Source organism: Centropristis striata, chromosome 18, assembly GCF_030273125.1.
Source record: "Centropristis striata isolate RG_2023a ecotype Rhode Island chromosome 18, C.striata_1.0, whole genome shotgun sequence".
Taxonomy (NCBI): Eukaryota; Metazoa; Chordata; class Actinopteri; order Perciformes; family Serranidae; genus Centropristis; species Centropristis striata.
In genome coordinates this window covers 1,743,763-1,763,817 of record NC_081534.1, presented here as the reverse complement: position 1 = coordinate 1,763,817, position 20,055 = coordinate 1,743,763, and the positions used below count along the sequence as shown (strand labels likewise).

General features: G+C 34.8%; 1 protein-coding gene across 1 annotated transcript in view; it reads left to right on the top strand.

Annotated features, from left to right (window-relative positions):
* Nucleotides 1–20,055, top strand: part of LOC131991437 (beta/gamma crystallin domain-containing protein 1-like) — a 70,335-nt gene that overhangs the window by 27,645 nt on the left and 22,635 nt on the right. The window contains exons 11-15 of the mRNA XM_059356894.1: nucleotides 643–678; nucleotides 1,848–2,008; nucleotides 3,093–3,216; nucleotides 6,354–6,499; nucleotides 11,835–11,961. Of these exons, the coding sequence (XP_059212877.1) occupies nucleotides 643–678; nucleotides 1,848–2,008; nucleotides 3,093–3,216; nucleotides 6,354–6,499; nucleotides 11,835–11,961 (594 nt within the window). The remainder of the gene's footprint in view (nucleotides 1–642; nucleotides 679–1,847; nucleotides 2,009–3,092; nucleotides 3,217–6,353; nucleotides 6,500–11,834; nucleotides 11,962–20,055) is intronic.

The window sequence follows — 20,055 nt, the reverse complement described above, 5'->3', positions numbered from 1 at the left end:
TTCAACTGCTTTTGAAGCAAAGAAAGAGATTTTTATTTACCAAATATCGTGATAATCTTTTAGGGTCATGTTGCCCACCCCTAGCATCCAGCTTGTTCAACTGCTATTGAAGCAAGAAAGAGAGTTGGCGCAAGTTTAGTTTGTTCAATATTTTGGTTTGTTACCAAATAACTGCAAACCAAAACCAAACTATGATGGTGAACACATTAAAAAGTATTCACATTTACAGATGTCGTGACCATGTTAGCATGCTAAAGTTGCTAAAAGCATGCTAAAATCCCTTTTTTCCCGATTCTATCCTCGTGTTTGCTAAGACACATGCACAATTAATATACAAATTAGCTTTCGTGAACACATCTTTCCTCAAAAAGTCACTATTGTGATTTTGTAAATGGCAGCTTTTCTTATGTGAATAGCCTCTCCGGCACTGAGGCAGTCAATGTGAGAATTAGCAGTAATTAGTTGCCTGCAGGGACACAAGTTCAGGGCAACATGTGCTGTGTGTTCTATTCATTTTCTTTGCTCGCTCTCTCACTGTTTAACAGAATTGGCATAATTCCCATTTGTGTAATTGCTGTCTCGCTTTTTACAAAATGCATTTAATTAGAGAAGAAAATGGCTAATAGATTGTCTTTGTTCCAGGGTGGTTTCAAAGTGGAGAATCCCAATGAAGTCAAGGTAGGACTGAGTTTTCATTTTACTTCATTTGCATGCTGTATATTCTTAATGTTAATATGATGTTATTGTATAGAGTAGTCTCTGATAATTGTATGTTTTATAGACCACCTGTTGGGATTGTGCGCTGCATTCTTGGACTGTTTTTCTGTTGAATGCTTTCCCCTTTTTCAAAGACAAAAATCAATGCAATGTGAAGGAATTTCCAATAAAACCGCAGCGTGTTATTGCAGCAGACATGTTCAGCCCTCCGAATGAAAGATAAACAGGCTTTTTTATGAGACTCAACATTTTCAATGAAGTGTACAAAGCTCTGATATTGTGCTCACAAATGTTTAACAGACAGAAATGTATTCACAGTCACACTGATCCACAGCAAGACTCACCATCAAACAAAACATACAACAAAACAATTTCTTTTAACCTCTGTGTACTGTACATCTAAAAATGTACAATGTTTTCAAAGCATAAGCATGAATTCAAGAAGAAATATAAAGTCAAAAATATTGATTTTTTTTTTTTTTGTCTTTTTTGGTCATTTTGTGTATTTTTTTTTTGGTAATTTTGTGTCTTTTTTTGTAATTTTGTGTCTTTTTTTGGTAATTTTGTGTCTTTTTTTGGTAATTTTGTGTCTTTTTTTTAATTTTGAGTCTTTTTTTGTAATTTTGTGTCTTTTTTTGTAATTTTGTGTCTTTTTTGGTAATTTTGTGTCTTTTTTGGTAATTTTGAGTCTTTTTTTTGTAATTTTGTGTCTTTTTTTTGGAAATGTTGTGTCTTTTTTGGTCATTTTGTGTCTTTTTTTGGTCATTTTGTGTCTTTTTTGGTCATTTTGTGTCTTTTTTAGGTAATTTTGTGTCTTTTCTGGTCATTTTCCATCTTTTTTGGTCATTTTGTGGTAATTTTTTGTCAAAAATGAGAGAACTGTCCACCATGTTTTTGGTTCTGACTTCGGGAATCTAGAAAGTTACGGAAATTTGAGTGATTCCGTGGCTATTTCACGGATTCCTCTGAGACCAGGTTGCAACAAGTATGAGTGAATAAAAACAAACTAAGAAAAAGAAGCTGTTTATCTCAATAAGAAGCTGAGTATCAAGGACTGAGCTGGGCTCTTTCAGTACTAAACTAAATAATGAGTCAGGTTTAATATCAGCTTTGCCCTTTCTCCCATCCAGGCGGTGCTGTATGAGAAGTCTGGCCTTGAGGGCTCCAGTCTGGAGATCGACAGTGACGTTTACAGCTTTTGTGAGAGTGAAGAAGACGTCACTGCTGATGGAGGAAACTCTGACTCAGCCAAACTGAAGTCTGTGGGTTCTCTAAAGATCATCGGAGGACTGTGAGTCTTACAGTCCAATCTGTGTGTTTACAAAGGATCAGGTTAAGTGGTGATCTTGACTCGGAGCTTTAGTTTATTCAGGATTTACTTCGCTGCCAGATATTGATCTTAACCCTCTATGGTACACATTATGATGCCTGTTGAGAAAAAAATGTTTTGAGTGCTTTTTTGTCTTAACGGTGCACAAGTGAAAAAGAAAGTTTTTAAAATTATTTTAACATCGTTTATTTGATAAACAAGAAGATAGCTTCAACAATTACCTTCTTTGGTAATTTTGTGTCTTTTTTTTGGTAATTTTGTGTCTTTTTTTGTCATTTTGTGTCTTTTTTTTTGTCATTTTGTGTCTTTTTTTTAGTCATTTTGTGTCTTTTTTTGGTGATTTTGTGTCTTTTTTTAGTCATTTTGTGTCTTTTTGGTAATTTTGTGTCTTTTTTTAGTCATTTTGTGTCTTTTTTTTGGTAATTTTGTGTCTTTTTTTTGGTAATTTTGTGTCTTTTTTTTAGTCATTTTGTGAAATTTTTTTGGTCATTTTGTGTCTTTTTTTTAGTCATTTTGTGTCTTTTTGGTAATTTTGTGTCTTTTTTTAGTCATTTTGTGTCTTTTTTAGGTAATTTTGTGTCTTTTCTGGTCATTTTACATCTTTTGGGTAATTTTGTGTCTTTTTTGGTAATTTTGTGTCTTTTTTTAGGTAATTTTGTGTCTTTTCTGATCATTTCACGTCTTTTTTGGTCATTTTGTGTCTTTTTTGGTCATTTTGTGTCTTTTTTGATAATTTTGTGTCTTTTTTGGTCACTTTGTGTCTTTTTTGGCAAAGTTGTTTCCCTTGGAAAAGTCTGCAAAATAGGGTTTCAATATGGCCTCCTGGAGGTCATGTGACAAATTAAAGCTTTGCTATTGGTTCCCTATACTCTTCCCTCTTTTTTAAAGTATTGCATCACTCAAAAACCTGCATTGTAGAAATTTGACAGGCCAAAAATGGGTATGCTAACACCGTACCATAGAGGGTTAAAGTTATGTAAAGCAGTCGTGATTTATAAATACAGCTCTAACCAGCAATGTGGCTGCACTTCTTTCTTTCCTCCAGCTGGGTGGGATACAGCGAGCCTGGGTTTGAAGGGCAGCAGCACATCCTGGAGGAAGGAGAGTACCTGGACTGCAGCGACTGGGGAGGATCAGAGGAACTGCTGTCGCTGAGACCAGTCGTGGCTGTGAGTACTCTACTGCAGCTATGCTCAACCTTGGGGTCCCGAACCCAATTGGGGTCGCGAGATGATTTCTGGGGGTCGCCAAATCATTTTGGAAGTCAGCTCTGTCTCCTTTTAGTTCTTTTCAGCTCTTTTTTAGTCATTTTGTGTCTTTTTTTTTGGTAATTTTGTGTCTTTTTTGGTAATTTTGTGTCTTTTTTTTGTGGAAATTTTGTGTCTTTTTTGGGTAATTTTGTGTCTTTTTTTTGTGGTAATTTTGTGTCTTTTTTTTTTTAGTAATTTAGTGTCTTTTTTTTTGGTAATTTTGTGTCTTTTTTGGGTAATTTTGTGTTTTTTTTGTAATTTTGTGTCTTTTTTTGGTAATTTTGTGTCTTTTTTGGGGTAATTTTGTGTCTTTTTTTTTTTGTAATTTTGTGTCTTGTTTTTGGTAATTTTGTGTCTTTTTTTGTAATTTTGTGTCTATTTTGGTAATTTTTTTGTCTTTTTTGGTAATTTTGTGTCTTTTTTGGTAATTTTGTGTATTTTTTTGGTAATTTTGTGTCTTTTTTGGTAATTTTGTGTCTTTTTTTGGTAATTTTGTGTCTTTTTTTTTTAGTAATTTTGTGTCTTGTTTTTGGTAATTTTGTGTCTTTTTTTGGTAATTTTGTGTCTTTTTTTGTGGTAATTTTGTGTCTTTTTTGGTCATTTTGTGTCTTTTTTTGGTACTTTTGTGTCTTTTTTTGTGGTAATTTTGTGTCTTTTTTTTGGTAATTTTGTGTCTTTTTTGGTAATTTTGTGTCTTTTGGTAATTTTGTGTCTTTTTTTGGGTAATTTTGTGTCTTTTTTGGTAATTTTGTGTCTTTTTTTTTTGGGGTAATTTTGTGTCTTTTTTTAGTAATTTTGTGTTTTGTTTTTGGAAATTTTGTGTCTTTTTTTTGGTAATTTTGTGTCTTTTTTTGGTAATTTTGTGTCTTTTTTGGTAATTTTGTGTCTTTTCTGGTCATTTTACGTCTTTTTTTGGTCTTTTTGTGTCTTTTTTTGTGGTAATTTTGTGTCTTTTTTAGGTAATTTTGTGTCTTTTCTGGTCATTTTACGTCTTTTTTGGTCACTTTGTTTCTTTTTTGGTAATTTTGTGTCTTTTTTTGGTAATTTTGTGTCAATTATTTCAGAAAGTGGAACTCGTATATTATACAGATTCACGACACATAGAGTGAAATATTTACAAGAAAAAAAGGCTTGAAATATTTCACTCTATGTGTAATCAATCTATATAATGTATGAGTTTCACTTTCTGAAATGATTGAACTTTTCCATGATATTCTAATTTTTTGAGATGTTCCTGTATGTGATGGAAAATAGCTGTGGTATAATGTTTAAACTATAGCTCGTTTATCTTTTTGTGAAGTCTAAAATTAGTCTGTAAAAATGGAAAGGACTTCTTGTGTCCCCCCAAAAAACTGTTTATTCTTGTGAGAATGGAAAATCCATCAAAAAGCATTCAGACCAAAACTTTCCACATAAACCCATTAATGCAACTGCCAGTGAGTAGGGTTAGGGCTCTATTAAACACCAGAGAAAACCCTGGAGGTTTACTAAAGATTTTATAGGAGATCTGATTCATAAAAAACAGTGTTGAATAAGTAAATAAAATGAAAAAAGGTAATAAAGTTTAGTTTTTATGGAGCTGTGGTGGTAAGGGAATACACTTCTCGTTATCAGCAGCAGGCACTGCTGCTTCTTAGACTTCAGTCATTCAGAAGCCAAACAATAGGAGTTTTATTTAATATTTCAGGGAAATGAATTTCTTTGCCAGACTCCACAAACAGTGGTTACAAGGCAAGTGGGAAAATGTTGAATTAAGTTAAATAAGTTAATTGAGTTGAAGGAATTAGAATTAGTTCTTGCACCTTTACACTAACCTATCAAAATCCAAGTCATAGGATTTTTAATAGGATTTATTCAGACAGACATCATGCAAGTATATCAGACAAATCTTAATCCATTCAGAACCCAACTATGTTCCAACACAAAACGACTTAATTAGATTTATTCTCTAAATGCACGCATTCATCATGCATTTCTTTCCATTCCAATGGACGGAGAAACTGAATGTGAGAAACCACCTAAAAGTAAAAAAAGACAAATAGTCTTGATAGACTTAAGAGTTAATTCCTTTTCCTGAATGGTTAATTGATTAAAGTGCAGCTTAAAACTTAAATAAAATGAATTATCTCACAAAAACAGGGTGTCCAAAGTTTCTTGAGTTGTATATTCTGTGTTCTGGGTGGAATCATAGATCTAGACATCCTAGAAAAGTCACGTCCATTTAAATATAAAGGGGAATCACAAAGAATCTCAGCTATAAACTGTGGTAGTTTGGGCAACATCTACCTTGAAATGTTGGTGAGAGGAAACATGGAACTCTTGCAACTTGAATAGTTTTGTTTCTAATTTTCATGGTTTAGTTAGTGGTAAATAGGGCTGGGCGATACGGACCAAAAGTCATATCCTGATATATTTAGGCTGAATATCGATAAACGATATATATTCTGATATTTTTGTCACAAAGTGGGAGCAAATGTTCAGTCAAAGTCAAATATGACATGTCACAAGTAGTTTAATTGCAACGTTTTCAAATTATTCAGCAAAAACACGCCAAAAATCCCCCCAATGTTACCCTGTGGAGAGGCTAGAGTGGATGACATCATCGCTAGAGTGCAGAGGGAGAGAAAAAAACTATCAAAAATAAAGTTTCTTCTGATCGCTCTTAAAAAAAAAAAAATCTTAATTTTTCTTCACAAAACACATATGTAGACCTTCAGGAAAAACTGAGGATGCTAAAAGTGAAGTCATTTCAATGATAGGAGCTACAGTTTGGACTAAAATGCTTTCAGTTGAGTATCTTACATGACTTTGTCCTCTTTTCCATTTTGAGAACAATTCAAATTGTAATCTACTAATGTATGGGTGAGAGTCACAGGCCAGAGTCAAGGACACTCAAAATTTCTTGTTTGTATAGCACTTTTCATACAAAAGAAATGTAACACAAAATGCTTCAGATAAAAAATAAAATAAGGAAAAAAAAACAAAATAAATTAATGTTGATTGTGGTGGCTTTGCTCATTTGTGATTCTCACCAGATTCTTTTATTCTCTCTCCAGGATTTCATGTCTCCACACCTCAAAATGTTCAGCGACAGAGATTTCGGCGAGCTGGGTATCAACATTGACCTCACAGTGCCTGTTATCAACATGGACGACACAGGCTACGGCGTGAAGACGCAGTCAGTGGACGTCATCGGTGGCGTGTGAGTATTAAACTCATCCCTGTAACCTTTATACTAAAGCAGGGGTGGGCAATTAATCTTCCCAAGGGGCCACATGACCAACACCACGAAGGTTGCAGGGGCCGGACCAAAACTCTGAACTAAATTCTGCTGAATATTAATGTAATCGCTTAATAAAATACAGTAAATTATCTGGTTTTGAGCTGCTACTGATAAGAACACATGTTATGATGAGACTGTTAATGTGGAGTAAATCAAATATAGCAGTAAAAAGTAGGAAATACTCCAATCACTATATCACTTTAACATTTATTTGGAAACACAACTGTAAATGACCTTTAGCAAGGTTCCTATAGGTGTTTTTGTATTATATAGCTTGTTTTTCATTTTTGTACATTTTCAAGGTGTTTTACAATGTTGTGATGCTTTTATTTTGAAAGGGTGCCGTCCAGTGTAAAACGGGTGCTTTCATTTTGAAAGGTAGTGACAGGAAATATAAAGTATGAAAAAGGCTTCTATAGTGGCTGACTGACAGGACACAAGGTTTGTTAAAGTTTATTTTATTCTGTCATATATATTAGTGGCTATATTTGTTGTCTTAACTATAGTAAAAGTGCTTGTTAGCTCTAGTGCTAATGCTAATGTTTGTTATTGTTTTCCCACCTCGTAGATGGATTCACAAGGTGACCAAAGAATTTATTAACATGTTAATTGTTAATTTATTAACTTTATGCAAAAAACAATAGGTGTTTTTGACAAGGTACCTCGGTAACTCGGGTAACTTATACGGAAATCGCCTTCAAAATAAAAGCATATAGATAGATAGTTAGATAGATAGATAGATAGATAGATAGATAGATAGATAGATAGATAGATAGATAGATAGATAGATAGATAGATAGATAGATAGACAGACTTTATTTATCCCAAGCTGGGAAATTCCAGTGTAGCAGCAGCATTACACACAGAGACAATAACAACACAATTAAGTAAAAAGAATAACCTAGGCATACTTCAAGCAATAAAATATAAAAATACAATAAAATATAAAGTGTCTAAAGAAGGAGTAGAATAGAATTCCAGTGCAGAATAAATATGAATATACAGAATAAAAATGTTGGTGCTATGAAACAAATAAGGTGCAATGAACAGTGTGCATAAAAACACATAAAGTGCATAGAATAGGTACTAATAGGTACTAATAGGTACTAAAAAGGGAAATAAATACTAAAGGGAACTAAAACTCAGATGGATCACAGGATCTTCGTTTCTCCTGCCAGAGGAAACTGGATCAGATCTGCCTCTGATTATTGGAATTCCTGAGCTGTCTGCAGCTTTAAAATGCATTCCTGCACTTCAAGCTGATAATTATTCAGGCTCCAGTCCCAGTGAGGTCTCAGGTGCGTAGCCGCGCCCAAGCTGACAGGTCCAGACAGATCACTTTTTAGTTTAATATTTTAGTCCGCCACGCCTGACTTCCTGTCAGCGTTAGTTGGTTTTGCAGCATGCTGTCTCACACCCTTTCACACAGATAATAATGTGAAATTCATGCAGGGTGTGGAAGAAAAGTTCCTCGACGCCCTGAACTCCCTTAACAAGGAACGTCATTTGTATTTACATGGTGTTTTGTCTCATTAAATGTAAAGTAGAGGATCCAGGTAGCTAGTGTCTGTTTCTGTTTCTGCTAACACTTTACAACAACCAACTACTTGCAGAAAGTGTCTGTTTTTTTACATTTTTTTTGCTTTTTTGTTTTGTTTTTATTTATTCATGGCAACACGTTACAATAACCATCATTTATAGATGGTAAATAGACCATTTATAAATGGTAAACAGATAGTTTATTAATGTTTAATCATCATTTATAAACCGTATAAAGGCCATTTAGAATGGTAAATAGAAAATGTAATGATGTTGAACTATAATTTATAAATGCCAAATAGATTACTTTACCATAAACAAACATAATTATTAGTTTATTAATAGCTTTACACTCATTATAACATTTTTAACACCATATTAAGTATGTAAATGATTTCAAAATGATTCTTAGGTAACACTTTACAATAACCATCATTTATAAACGGTAAACAGATAGTTTATTCATGTTTAATCATCATTTATAAACTGTTTATAGACCATTTAGAATGGTAAATACATAATTTATTAATGTTTAACTAACTACTAATCATCATGTATAAATGGCTAATAGATGTATATTCATTTATAAACATGTCTATTAATGTAAGTGTATAGTTACTTTACCATTAACAAACAATTCAATTATAATTAATTGTTTATTAATAGTTTTAGTTGCACTCATTTTAACATTTTTAACACCATATTAAGTATATTAATAATTTTTGAAATGATTCATATAACTTTAAGAAATTGTTTTTTTAAGATTAAATATGTATAGCACTTTGTAAAGGTTAATAATTGGTTTATAAACCATCTATAAACATTATTTAGCTGGTTATTGTAAAGTGTTACCAACATTAATAAATTATGTATTTACCATTCTAAATGGTCTATATACTGTTTATAAATGATGTTTAAACAATCTGTTTATAAATGATGGTGATTGTAAAGTGTTACCCTGTTTCTTAATGCTATGATCAGCTGGAAAAAAAATGCAGAAGTAAACAAAACCAGAAGCAGAAATTACTCATATTAGCATAATGAAATTTTAAAAATTTTAAAATGAGTGCAACTTAAACTACTGGTAAACTAAACTAAATTATAATTGAATTGCTTGTTTATGGTAAAGTAAGTATAAAGTTACATTAATATACCATTTATTTGCCATTACAAATTAGTTGAATATTAATAAATTATGTATTTACCATTCTAAATGGCCTATATACTGTTTATAAATGATGTTTAAACAATCTGTTTACCATTTATAAATTATGGTGTTACCCTGTTTCTTAATGCTATGATCAGCTGAAAAAAAATGCAGAAGTAAACAAAACCAGAAGCAGAAATTACTCATATTAGTATAATGAATTGCAGAACATGCTGCCACCCGAGGGAGAGGCGGACACTCTGGTGAATAATACAGAAGAGAACATTTCGTCCCTCTTCAGGCGGCAACACTCTCGCTAAGGGTTATTCTTGCCGCGCCGCTAGCCTGTCATTAGCCTGCACAGCCTCGCCCATGTCGTGCTGCCATGCTTGTCGGCCTCTGATTGGCTCGGCGTGTTGTTTTTAGAGACTTGTTTGTATTGAGGCACGAATGGGAACACTGTCTGTCTGTCTGAGGAGCAGAAATACCCGACAACACACACTCTCACACAGCTGACACGGCCAATTTGCCAAGAGAAAGTACATACAGATCATAGCTGCTGAGATGCTATCATGTGGGAGGCCATTATCAGCCTGGACTCTGCCCAAGAATTGTTGACATGTGTGATAAATGAACGCCACACTGACTGTGACGCTGTGGATTCTTGTGGTTTTCTTTGTGAGCAGGTTTAAATGCATCACAGGCCTTTTTTTTCCCAACAAATAAAGATAAAATGAGAAGCATGATTCTGAAATGTCAGTGCACAATAAAAGGGTACGCTGCAGAAAAGTGTCTAAAAACAAGATAAAATGAGATAGATAGATAGGTAGATATATAGATAGATAGATAGATAGATCTAAATAGATAGATAGATGGATAGATAGACTTTATTTATCCCAAGCTGGGAAATTACAGTGTAGCAGCAGCATTACACACATAGACAATAACAACACAATTAAATAAAAAGAACAACCTAGGCATACTTCAAGCAAAACGATTCAAAATCACATTTTATGTTGGACTAAAGGACTAAAAAAAAGACACAAAATGACCAAAAAAAGACACCAAAATGACAAAAAAAAGACACCAAAAGACACAAAATGACCAAAAAAAGACACAAAATGACCAAAAAAAGACACAAAATGACAAAAAAAGACACAAAATGACAAAAAAAGACACAAAATGACTAAAAAAAGAAACAAAATGACCAAAAAAAGACACAAAATGACTTACAAAGACATGAAAAGAATTAAAAAATGGACAAGATAGATAGATAGATAGATAGATAGATAGATAGATAGATAGATAGATAGATAGATATACTTTATTTATCCCAAGCTGGGAAATTACAGTGTATCAGCAGCATTACACACAGAGACAATAACAACACAATTAAATAAAAAGAACAACCTAGGCATACTTCAAGCAATAAAATATAAAAATACAATAAAAATACAATGAAAAATAAAGTGTCTAAAGAAGGAGTATGTATTAAGGAGTAGAAGAGAATTCCAGTGCAGAATAAATATGAATATACAGTATAAAAAATGTGTAAAAAAATGAGAAGCATGATTCTGAAATGTCAGTGCACAATAAAAGGGTACGCTGCAGAAAAGTGTCTAAAAACAAGATAAAAACAGTAAATCTGAGGGAAAGTATCTTGCTGCATGGACAGATAATTTCATTTGACAAGATTTCTTAAATTAAGATTGTTAAATCTAGAAAAATCGGGAATGTTAATTCAACTCACAGAGTGGTAAATTTAACACTTTTTCTGCGTTTATATAGATTTAAAAGAGTTAAAATTACACTTTTAAAAAGTGTTAATATTTCATCTCTTTAATAGCGTTGAATATTTGACACCCTTGGTGATGTTTTATGACACCACATAAGAGGTGTCACTCGAAATTTAACTCGAAATTGTGTTATTCCTTTTCACTTGAGTGTTCATTTTTTAACATACATTGTGTTATTTTATGACACATTAAAGTGTATTTTCAATACTAAACTCATGTTATTCCTTTTCACTGTGAGTGTTCATTTTTAACATACATTGTGTTACTTTGACACATTAAAATGTATTTTTAACCCTAAAATCATGTTATTTCCTTTCACTCATGTGTTAATTAACATTCATTGTTTTGTTTTACGACACATTAAAAGTGCATTCTGTCTTTAGCCGAACATACAAGTCACAAAATCTGAAAATCAACTCCAACTGAAGTGATTCTAACTCAGATGTTAGCATGTAACAACGCTGGCAGAAGCTTTTTGATCACCAACTCAAGATAATTATTATTAGCTTATTTAAAAGGGGACAGTGCAATTTCATAAAAACACATGATTATACATGGTTAAAAAAGCCAGAGTTAGCCAGAAGGCTAGTTTAGAGAAACACTGAAAACACTGAAATTAACACTGAAAAGACAACACTACAGATTTTGCTGTGTACATCTAAGTTGTTTTATCTTGGTAAGAACCATAATTTGCAGTGTAATTACTCTCCTCATCCCTCTGTTCTCTCTCTCTCTCTCTCTCTCTCTCTCTCTCTCTCTCTCTCTCTCTCAGCTGGGTTGTGTTCGAGGACCCGGGGTTTTGTGGCGAGAGCTACATCCTGGAGAAAGGCCTGTATGGAAGCCCAGAGGACTGGGGGGGGCTGCAGCCCAGGGTCGCCTCAGCAATGCCTGTTGTGCTGGTAAGAGCAGAGATTCAGGGACAAATCGTACTGTTTTTTCTCCAGTTATTAGACAGATTCTCCTGGAACTGTGGTATTTTTATGTTTAATCACAGTGACTCACAGCCATTAACCCTCCTCTTATGTTGCGGGTCAAATCGACTCATTTTGACCCAAGTTTAATCTAAAATAGAATATGTCAAAACAAAACTAAAAAGCGCTCCAAAAAGGGAGGAACAAAACGTAATAGGAAAAATAAAAGAGTTACAAAAACACCACGAACAAGTGGATCAGGAAAAATAATAGAGAACACAAAATCACTCCAAAAGGAGGAAAAAAAACTATGAAACTAAGACCTGCACTAAACTAATAAACTACACAGAAAATTCACTCTTGGAAGAGTCCAAAAGGGCTAAAAACAAGACAAGCTGTGTCTGTGGCAAGAAGGAGATAAGTGGCTGGTATGGTGACGGGGTCAAACAGGAAACAAACAGGAAATAACAAGACCAGAACACAAAATAAAACAACATTTTTTAAATCAATGCCATGTAAAAACCAGTGTTTTTTATATGTAGGTCTTTCCAATGTACACTACTGGTCAAAAGTTTTAGAACACACCAACTTTTCCAGAATTTAATTGAAAATGATGCAGTTTAATGTCTCAGTGTACTCTGAAATTAATGCACATTTGCAACATTTAAAATTCTTTATTGAGTATGATAGTGTTTTGAAAGTAAAAAAAAGATTCAAAATCACATTTTATGTTGGACCAAAGGACTAAAAAAAGACACAAAATGACCAAAAAAAGACACAAAATGACAAAAAAAAGACACCAAAAGACACAAAATGACTAAAAAAAGACACAAAATGACCAAAAATAGACACAAAATGACTTACAAAGACATGAAAATAATTCAAAAATGGACAAAATAGCCCAAGACTCCATAGAGTTAAGTTGTTAACCCATTTCTTGTTCCCTGAAAAAGGCCTACTTGTATAATTCTGAAATGTACATTATTTTTCAGTTTTGGTTAAGCTTACCTTTTTTTATTTACCTCTGGCAGTTCACCACTTACCTTTGTACCCTTTCAAGCTGTTCATTTGACTTGAACTGCTTGAATTTCAATAAAAAACTGGAAAAATTGGGGTGTTCTAAAACTTTTGACCGGTAGTGTACATAAAAAAAAGTTTTAACATGCATTTTTGGGTGAAAAACGAGTGAATTATCCTCATTGAACCTGATCTGTGCACTAAATATTGCTCGATCTCATAATTATGACTTTTTTATCTCATTATTTCAACTTACTTTGAGGATACTTTTATTATCAAGGCTAAGTTTTATCTTTTTTTTTTTCTTTTGGGCTTCCATAATTCAGTGAGTCAGAGTTGTGTGATAATGGAAGTGCTTGCTGTTTTCTCACTTCCTCTGGTAGTTCCCCTTGTTGGCTTTCATTACATGTGACCAGTCATGAAACTTGTGCTTGTGACCAAATCCAGATTTTATCTGGAGAGACGAGCCCTGATACAGTAGATTATCCCTGTGAGCATGAGTCACACAAATGAATTTCTTTACTGAGGAAAATATTTGTCATAAGACTTAAATCACAAAGGTGAGTCATCATGCAGCCACTTCAATTCCAAACCAGATGATGGTAAACAGACACAGATTTCATGCAGAGTCTACTGTAGTGCTGCTGCTGCTGGAGTTAAAGGGAGAATCCCAGTGTTATTTCCACACTGTAAAAAATGTCTGTAGATTTTACGGTGAAACACTGCTAAACCATGACAGTAAAAGACCGTAAAATGATAAATGGGTTAATTCAGTTTCAGTAACAATGAAACACCGTAAACTTATAATTCAGCCATAACAGTAATTTTTTAAAATTTTAAATAAATTACTCCACTTTAAAATACTCTGGCACTGTGTTTGTGGCAAAAATATACTGTAATATAAATACAAGCCATCATTTTTTCATATGTTAAATGTACTAAACACCATGGGCCTCATTCATGAAACGTTAGTAGATTTGTGCGTAGATTTGCACATAAAAGCCTACGCTACTAAAAACCTACTCCGGATTCATGAACGCCGCGGGAAACTCAGATCTGATCGTAAACACGTGTGTATGATCATGAATGCCAATCCATCGTAAGGTGGCAGCGCGCTCCCGATAATCAGCAATTAGCATGAACCCCGCCCATGAATTGCTAATGACCACCATATAAGGAGGTGTGTAGAGGCATCCTGTCAACCTGTCAGTCATGGCACAAAGAAAAAAAGAACGAGAAAGAAAAAATAATTTTTCCGAAGCGGAGATTGAAGTTATTTTGGGAGAAGTGGAGTCCAAAAAAAATGTTTTATTTTCATCTGTTAGTAGTGGTGTGACAGGGACAGGCAAAGCGAAAGCGTGGAGGGAGGTGACGGACGCAGTAAATGTGGTTTCTGTAGTGCAAAGAACTACGTCCGAGGTTAAACGTAAATGGTTTGACATTAAACTTGACGCAAAGAAACGCATTAGCGCACACAAAAAAAGTACATCTGCCACAGGAGGAGGACGCTCAGAGTCCAAATACCCCGTTGGTGCGCTCTACAACGGCCCGAGTAGCCGCGTGCGCCTCATTGTATGCTCCTGTGGTGTCTGCGGGCTGGCCAGTGGGGTCATAAGCCACGGCGTCAGTGGGTAACCCCTATCCCCTATGGATATAGAAGGGTAAGTCCATATATAACACACACATGTGATTATGCAGGCTATATTCTTACCAATGAGCCAGCCGTCTCTCACAGCTCCATCCTCCAAACGCGTGCCAACTGCGCAATTACGCAGGATGAATGCGTCATGCGTCCCACCGGGCCACCGGGCCACAACGTTTAACAACACACACTTTGCGTCACAGATCAGTTGCACATTCACGGAATGAAAGTTTTTCCGGTTAATGTAAGCAAATGCATCACCGGATGGAGCCTTGGTGCATACGTGTGTGCAGTCTATGGCACCGATAACACCTGGCATGTTTGCAACTGAACCCCTGCATTACTTCTGTCTGCCGTTGTGCGCCGTATGGAAATTGGATATACTCTGGCATTAATTTAATGATACCTCTGAGAACTGCAGGCAGGATGCGTCAATTTACATAGATAATTCACAATTATGAGTTTAATCTGAATCTTAATCCCGCCAATTGCCAACTAATTTAACTAAATATGTTATATTTTTAATCGTTTGCCATGTTTATATCACATGTTTCAAAGGCATCTGCGTATTGTGTACATAACAGAACGCATTATGAATTAAAATTGTAATTTCCAACAGTGACGAGCATTATTTATATGCGTTCTTAAATTTACACAAGCACTACGTGTGGTCAGCAGCATGTGTAGATTTTGTTAGTAGCTACGAAAAGATCGGAGCTACTAAAATATTGATGAATGCGGAGATGCACGTAAATTTCCGTCTGCGAACGGTTTACACACAAATTCGTTCTGCTCACGTTTCATGAATGAGGCCCCATATGTCTAACAGAAATAAACTGTAATATTTAAAGGTAAAATCTTAAATTCATGCGGCATTTATAAAAAAAAATGTTTTGTCAATTATATGGCAGAACAGCGTTTCTTTGGATGGACATTTTTTTATTTTTTAAGGTAAAATATGGAATAAAATGACAATCTTAAACGTGAAATCAACAGTGCTAATATCATTTTACCGTAATATTAGAAAAAGTTGCACCGTATTTATTACGGTAAAGTTCTGGCAACCACAGCTGCCGTTTTTTTACCGTAAATACAACAGGTTATTTTTTTACAGTGCATGGTCTAGGAAAGTTCAAACAGAATTTGGGAACATGAGCTACTCGCTCTCGAAGCCAGAAACCAGAGATGTCATCAAGTTTAAAGACTGCTTTTGTTAAAGAATGAGCTTTTTTATATTGAATTTTCTCAGTCATGAAACAGAAAATGTACCCATAAACTCACATTCGCCTGGGTGCTCTCACCATGGCCCTCAAAGTGAATGTAAATTATGCTTTATATATCAGGATGTATAAATGAAATATTCCAACCTCACCAGGAGTTTAATGCTCCACTGCTACTCTGCTGACAGCACCACTCACTTCCTTCCTTTTCACTTTTTATGCTGCCAAACTAAACCAGTTTGTTGTGTTGCAGCTGTTGGTTTCACTTTCTGACTCTGAGAAATTCCTCTTCTTTTGGATTAAAACTTACTTTAAAACATTGTTTACCTCCTTCAACCAAAAAGCTGTGAAAACAGTTAAGTCTGTGGTCCAAATGTAAAATATTCACTGAACTTATTTGAGTTTATAACTATAAGTACTTTTATTTCATAAACCTCCGTCGCTGAGTATTTCTGTAATATGTCTATATAGCTTCTGTTGTTATTTATAACGGTGCACTTTGCTAATAAAGTTGACTTTAGGGGGAAAAAATACTCTTTTTGGCCATATTGCGTCCTTCGGTGTGGTAAACTCTGGAGGCGAGCCTTCTGAATCAGGTATATATTATATATATATATATATTATATATATATATATATTTATTATTAGGGCTGGGCAGTGATCTGTAACGGAGTTATACGGATATATTTTAGTTTATCATTTATCATTTATCACTTTCGGCTGCCAAATATCTTAATTTCACCACTTATACCTTTTATGGTTCTGCCAAATTTAGCGCTGTTTTGATTTGTGATTTGCATTTGAACACATATATCACTTAAATTTCAATAAATTGCTGTAGCCAATTGCATTTACAGTTTTATAAAAATCCTTGTAAAACTTCTTGAAGAACCACTCTGCTACACAAAGCAGATAGAAAATACCTACAAAAACCTAAGAATAGAAAGCTATTCAAGCTATTGACAATTCAATGTCAGGAGCAACAGGTGAAGTAGTGGCAGTAGCAGCATGCTAGCCTGCCTTTTTTATTCCAACTGAACTGTTGGATGTTCAGTTCTCCAATGCCTGTAAGTTATTAGTGAACCCTGTTTGATAGGAGAGCTTCACTTTACTAATCCGACACTGTGCTTTCATGTTGACACGTGTCAAAATGCATCCAAATGCTACTTCTTTTTAAACTTTCACTCATCTTTGCACCACACTCCTCTCTAGTCTTCACTCCTCTCCTGGTCTTATTTTATTTGTTTGCTCCTCTCTGCACACTAGCAAGAGCTATTTCCTAAGAAACAAAGAACAATGGTTTCGGATTGCAGATGAAGGGCGTCTGAATCTGATGAAATGAGAAATTAAATTGAATTTTATAAAGTCTTTAAATAAAACAGGTTGTTGATGATTTCTTGTGGTTAAAACTTAACACTTTGCACATTTTGTTGAAAATAACAATATATACTGTATATTGCACTATCATTAGGGCCTCAGGGCAATCGCAAAACAAAACAATGAGTCGCGAAAAACTGCCGAAAAATTTGCATTGAAATGAATGGGACGGCCGACAAAAATGAGCGAAAAAGAACAATAATTGGAGATTTTTAAACGTCTACTTCTCCGGCATAAATTCACCTAGAGACTCCATTTAAACTTTAAACAGTAGACACAAGTCTTGTGTATCGGTGTATTAATCCACGTTTCGATAGGTCATATAGTTTTTTATCAATCCCTGTTCAATGACCATGATCATTTTTGGAGAAATTCTGAGATTATAATGGGTGTGTATTGCACGGAATGTTCGTGTCACAGTGTGTGACATCATCGCCAGAGTGTAGAGGGAGAGAAAACATTGTCAAAAAATAAATTTGAAAACTGCGCTCCAGGCCGCAAATTCCACTCTACAGAAATAATTTATACATAGAAACGTAGGAAAATTAGTCTTCTCCCTCACAATCCTCTGGTAAAGCTGTCAGAGTTATAGTTTGGGCGTAGGACGCACAGATGCGCCACCAACACCACCAACAGCCTCATTGGCTCCCATATTAAAAACACAGGAAGATTTCTGAAAAAGGGAAGTCGAACAGTTTATTTAGATCGCTCTAACAAAGCTATTTTTTCATTTTTCTTTAAAAAAAACACATGTAGACGTTCAGGAAGAACTCAGGATGCTCAAAGTGAAGTCGGATCAATGATAGGTATTATGGTTTTGCCAAAAATGCTTTCTGTTCGAGGCCAGAAATTCCAGCCTGTCAATGTTCCGGACCATTGGCAGGTGTCAGTTAATTCTGTTGATTGCTTTGATCTGATTGCCTTTGATCTTTGATGTGATACACACACACACACACACACACATTTTGAGGTTAAAGGGCGTAGTTTGAAATCTCTGAAGAATCTCATCATAGTGTACACACACCGGCAGTAGCCCCCGTGGCCCGTTCGGAATTTCCCCAGAGGAAATTTTCTAGTTCAACATACTTCTGTGTCAATAAAAAGTAGTGTGTGTCTTTTCGGACGCACTGAACTGCAATTAACTACAATTAACATGCTCCTTCCTGGGAGAATTCTTCCCGGTTGGAGACACATAACCATGATAACCTCAGCTCTACCGGCTCGGGCTCTGACAGCAAGAATGATGAGATTCTTTATTCTCTGGTTTTTATTCAAGTCTGTAAGAGTACTTCAGATGTTAAAGAGTGAAAACCGCAGGCGAACTCATTGTATCTTGTTAGAGCTGCCTTGGAAACTGTGTTTTCTTGATTCTCTCGTTGTATTAAAAGATTAGATCAAAATAACACACATACAGATGACTCATGAGACATTAAAATGACAAGCAGTGCCCAACAACAAAACAAATCAAGCGTAAAAATAAATAAGTTACGCCTTGGTCGCTGCTCCTCATTCTCTATGATTTGTATTGTTGTCACTACCACATTGCATTGTCGGATATTTATGCCAGAGTAGTGTCAGTGGTGGAAAGTAACTAAGTACATTTACTCAAGTACTGTACTTAAGTACAATTTTGTAGTTGTTGTAGTTGTACTTGAGTATTCCAATTTTATGTAACTTTATACTTCTATTTCACTACATTTTAAGGCAAATATTGTACTTTTTACTCCACTACATTTAGCTGACAGCTTTAGTTACTTTTCAGGTCGAGATTTAACATAAACATTAAATTTAAAGTGATTAGACATTTGTTGAAATTAAACCTCATAACAGTATAGGGCTGCACAACTATGGCCATAATGATAATCCCGATTATTTTGAACAATATTGTAATCATGATTATTAATCACGATCATTCGTCATGTTAGGGAAAACATCTGTATTTTTATTACTGCTACAGAGCTAACTGTTAGCCTGTTAGCACGTACACACTGTACTGCTACAGAGCTAACTGTTAGCCTGTTAGCAATGTGCAGACTGGACGCTAAGGGGTTAACATACCCTCCGGCTCTGCAGCTGGGAGAGACTGCTGCAGGATGACTGTGCCGCTTCGACTCGTTCTTACTCTTCTTAACGAGCCACAAGGGGCCGGTGGCTCGTTAAGAAGAGCCTCCTGACCCCGCGGCTAAGAACAAGTCTCCAATAACACCAGAAAAAGTCGCTGGATTTGTTGCCATTCGCTTTTTTGAAAAATAGTCGCTAAGGGGGGCTGAAAAGTTGCTAAATATAGCAACAAAGTCACTAAGTTGGCAACACTGCTTCGCCGGCTTTTACAAATAGCGTGTGTTGTGGAGAGACGCATTTTAAAATGGAAATATCGCCAACGATCAGGTTAATTTAATCGTGGCGGGCAAAATTGTGATCACAATTAAAATTTGTGAGCCCTATAATAGTATATTAAAATGAGAAAATGAAATTGCTACTGACATGAATGCATCAGTAATAATCATCTAATAATATATTTGGGATATATGAAACAATCTGAGCGGGTCCATTCTTCATAACGAGTACTTTTGATACTTTAAGTACATTTTCATGCTGATACTTTTGTACTTTTACTTCAGTATGTTTTGAATGCAGGACTTTTACTGAAGTTAAGGATCTAAATACTTCTTCCACCTCTGGTTTAGTGTTTGTATCCTGTAAGATTTCACTGGGAATTCTGTGCAACCCTCGTTATACATACTGTTTTTAGAGCACTACATAACATGTTAGTATAGAATTTCAGACGCAGCCATTTCCTATGGAGCAGTTTCATACTTGACACTT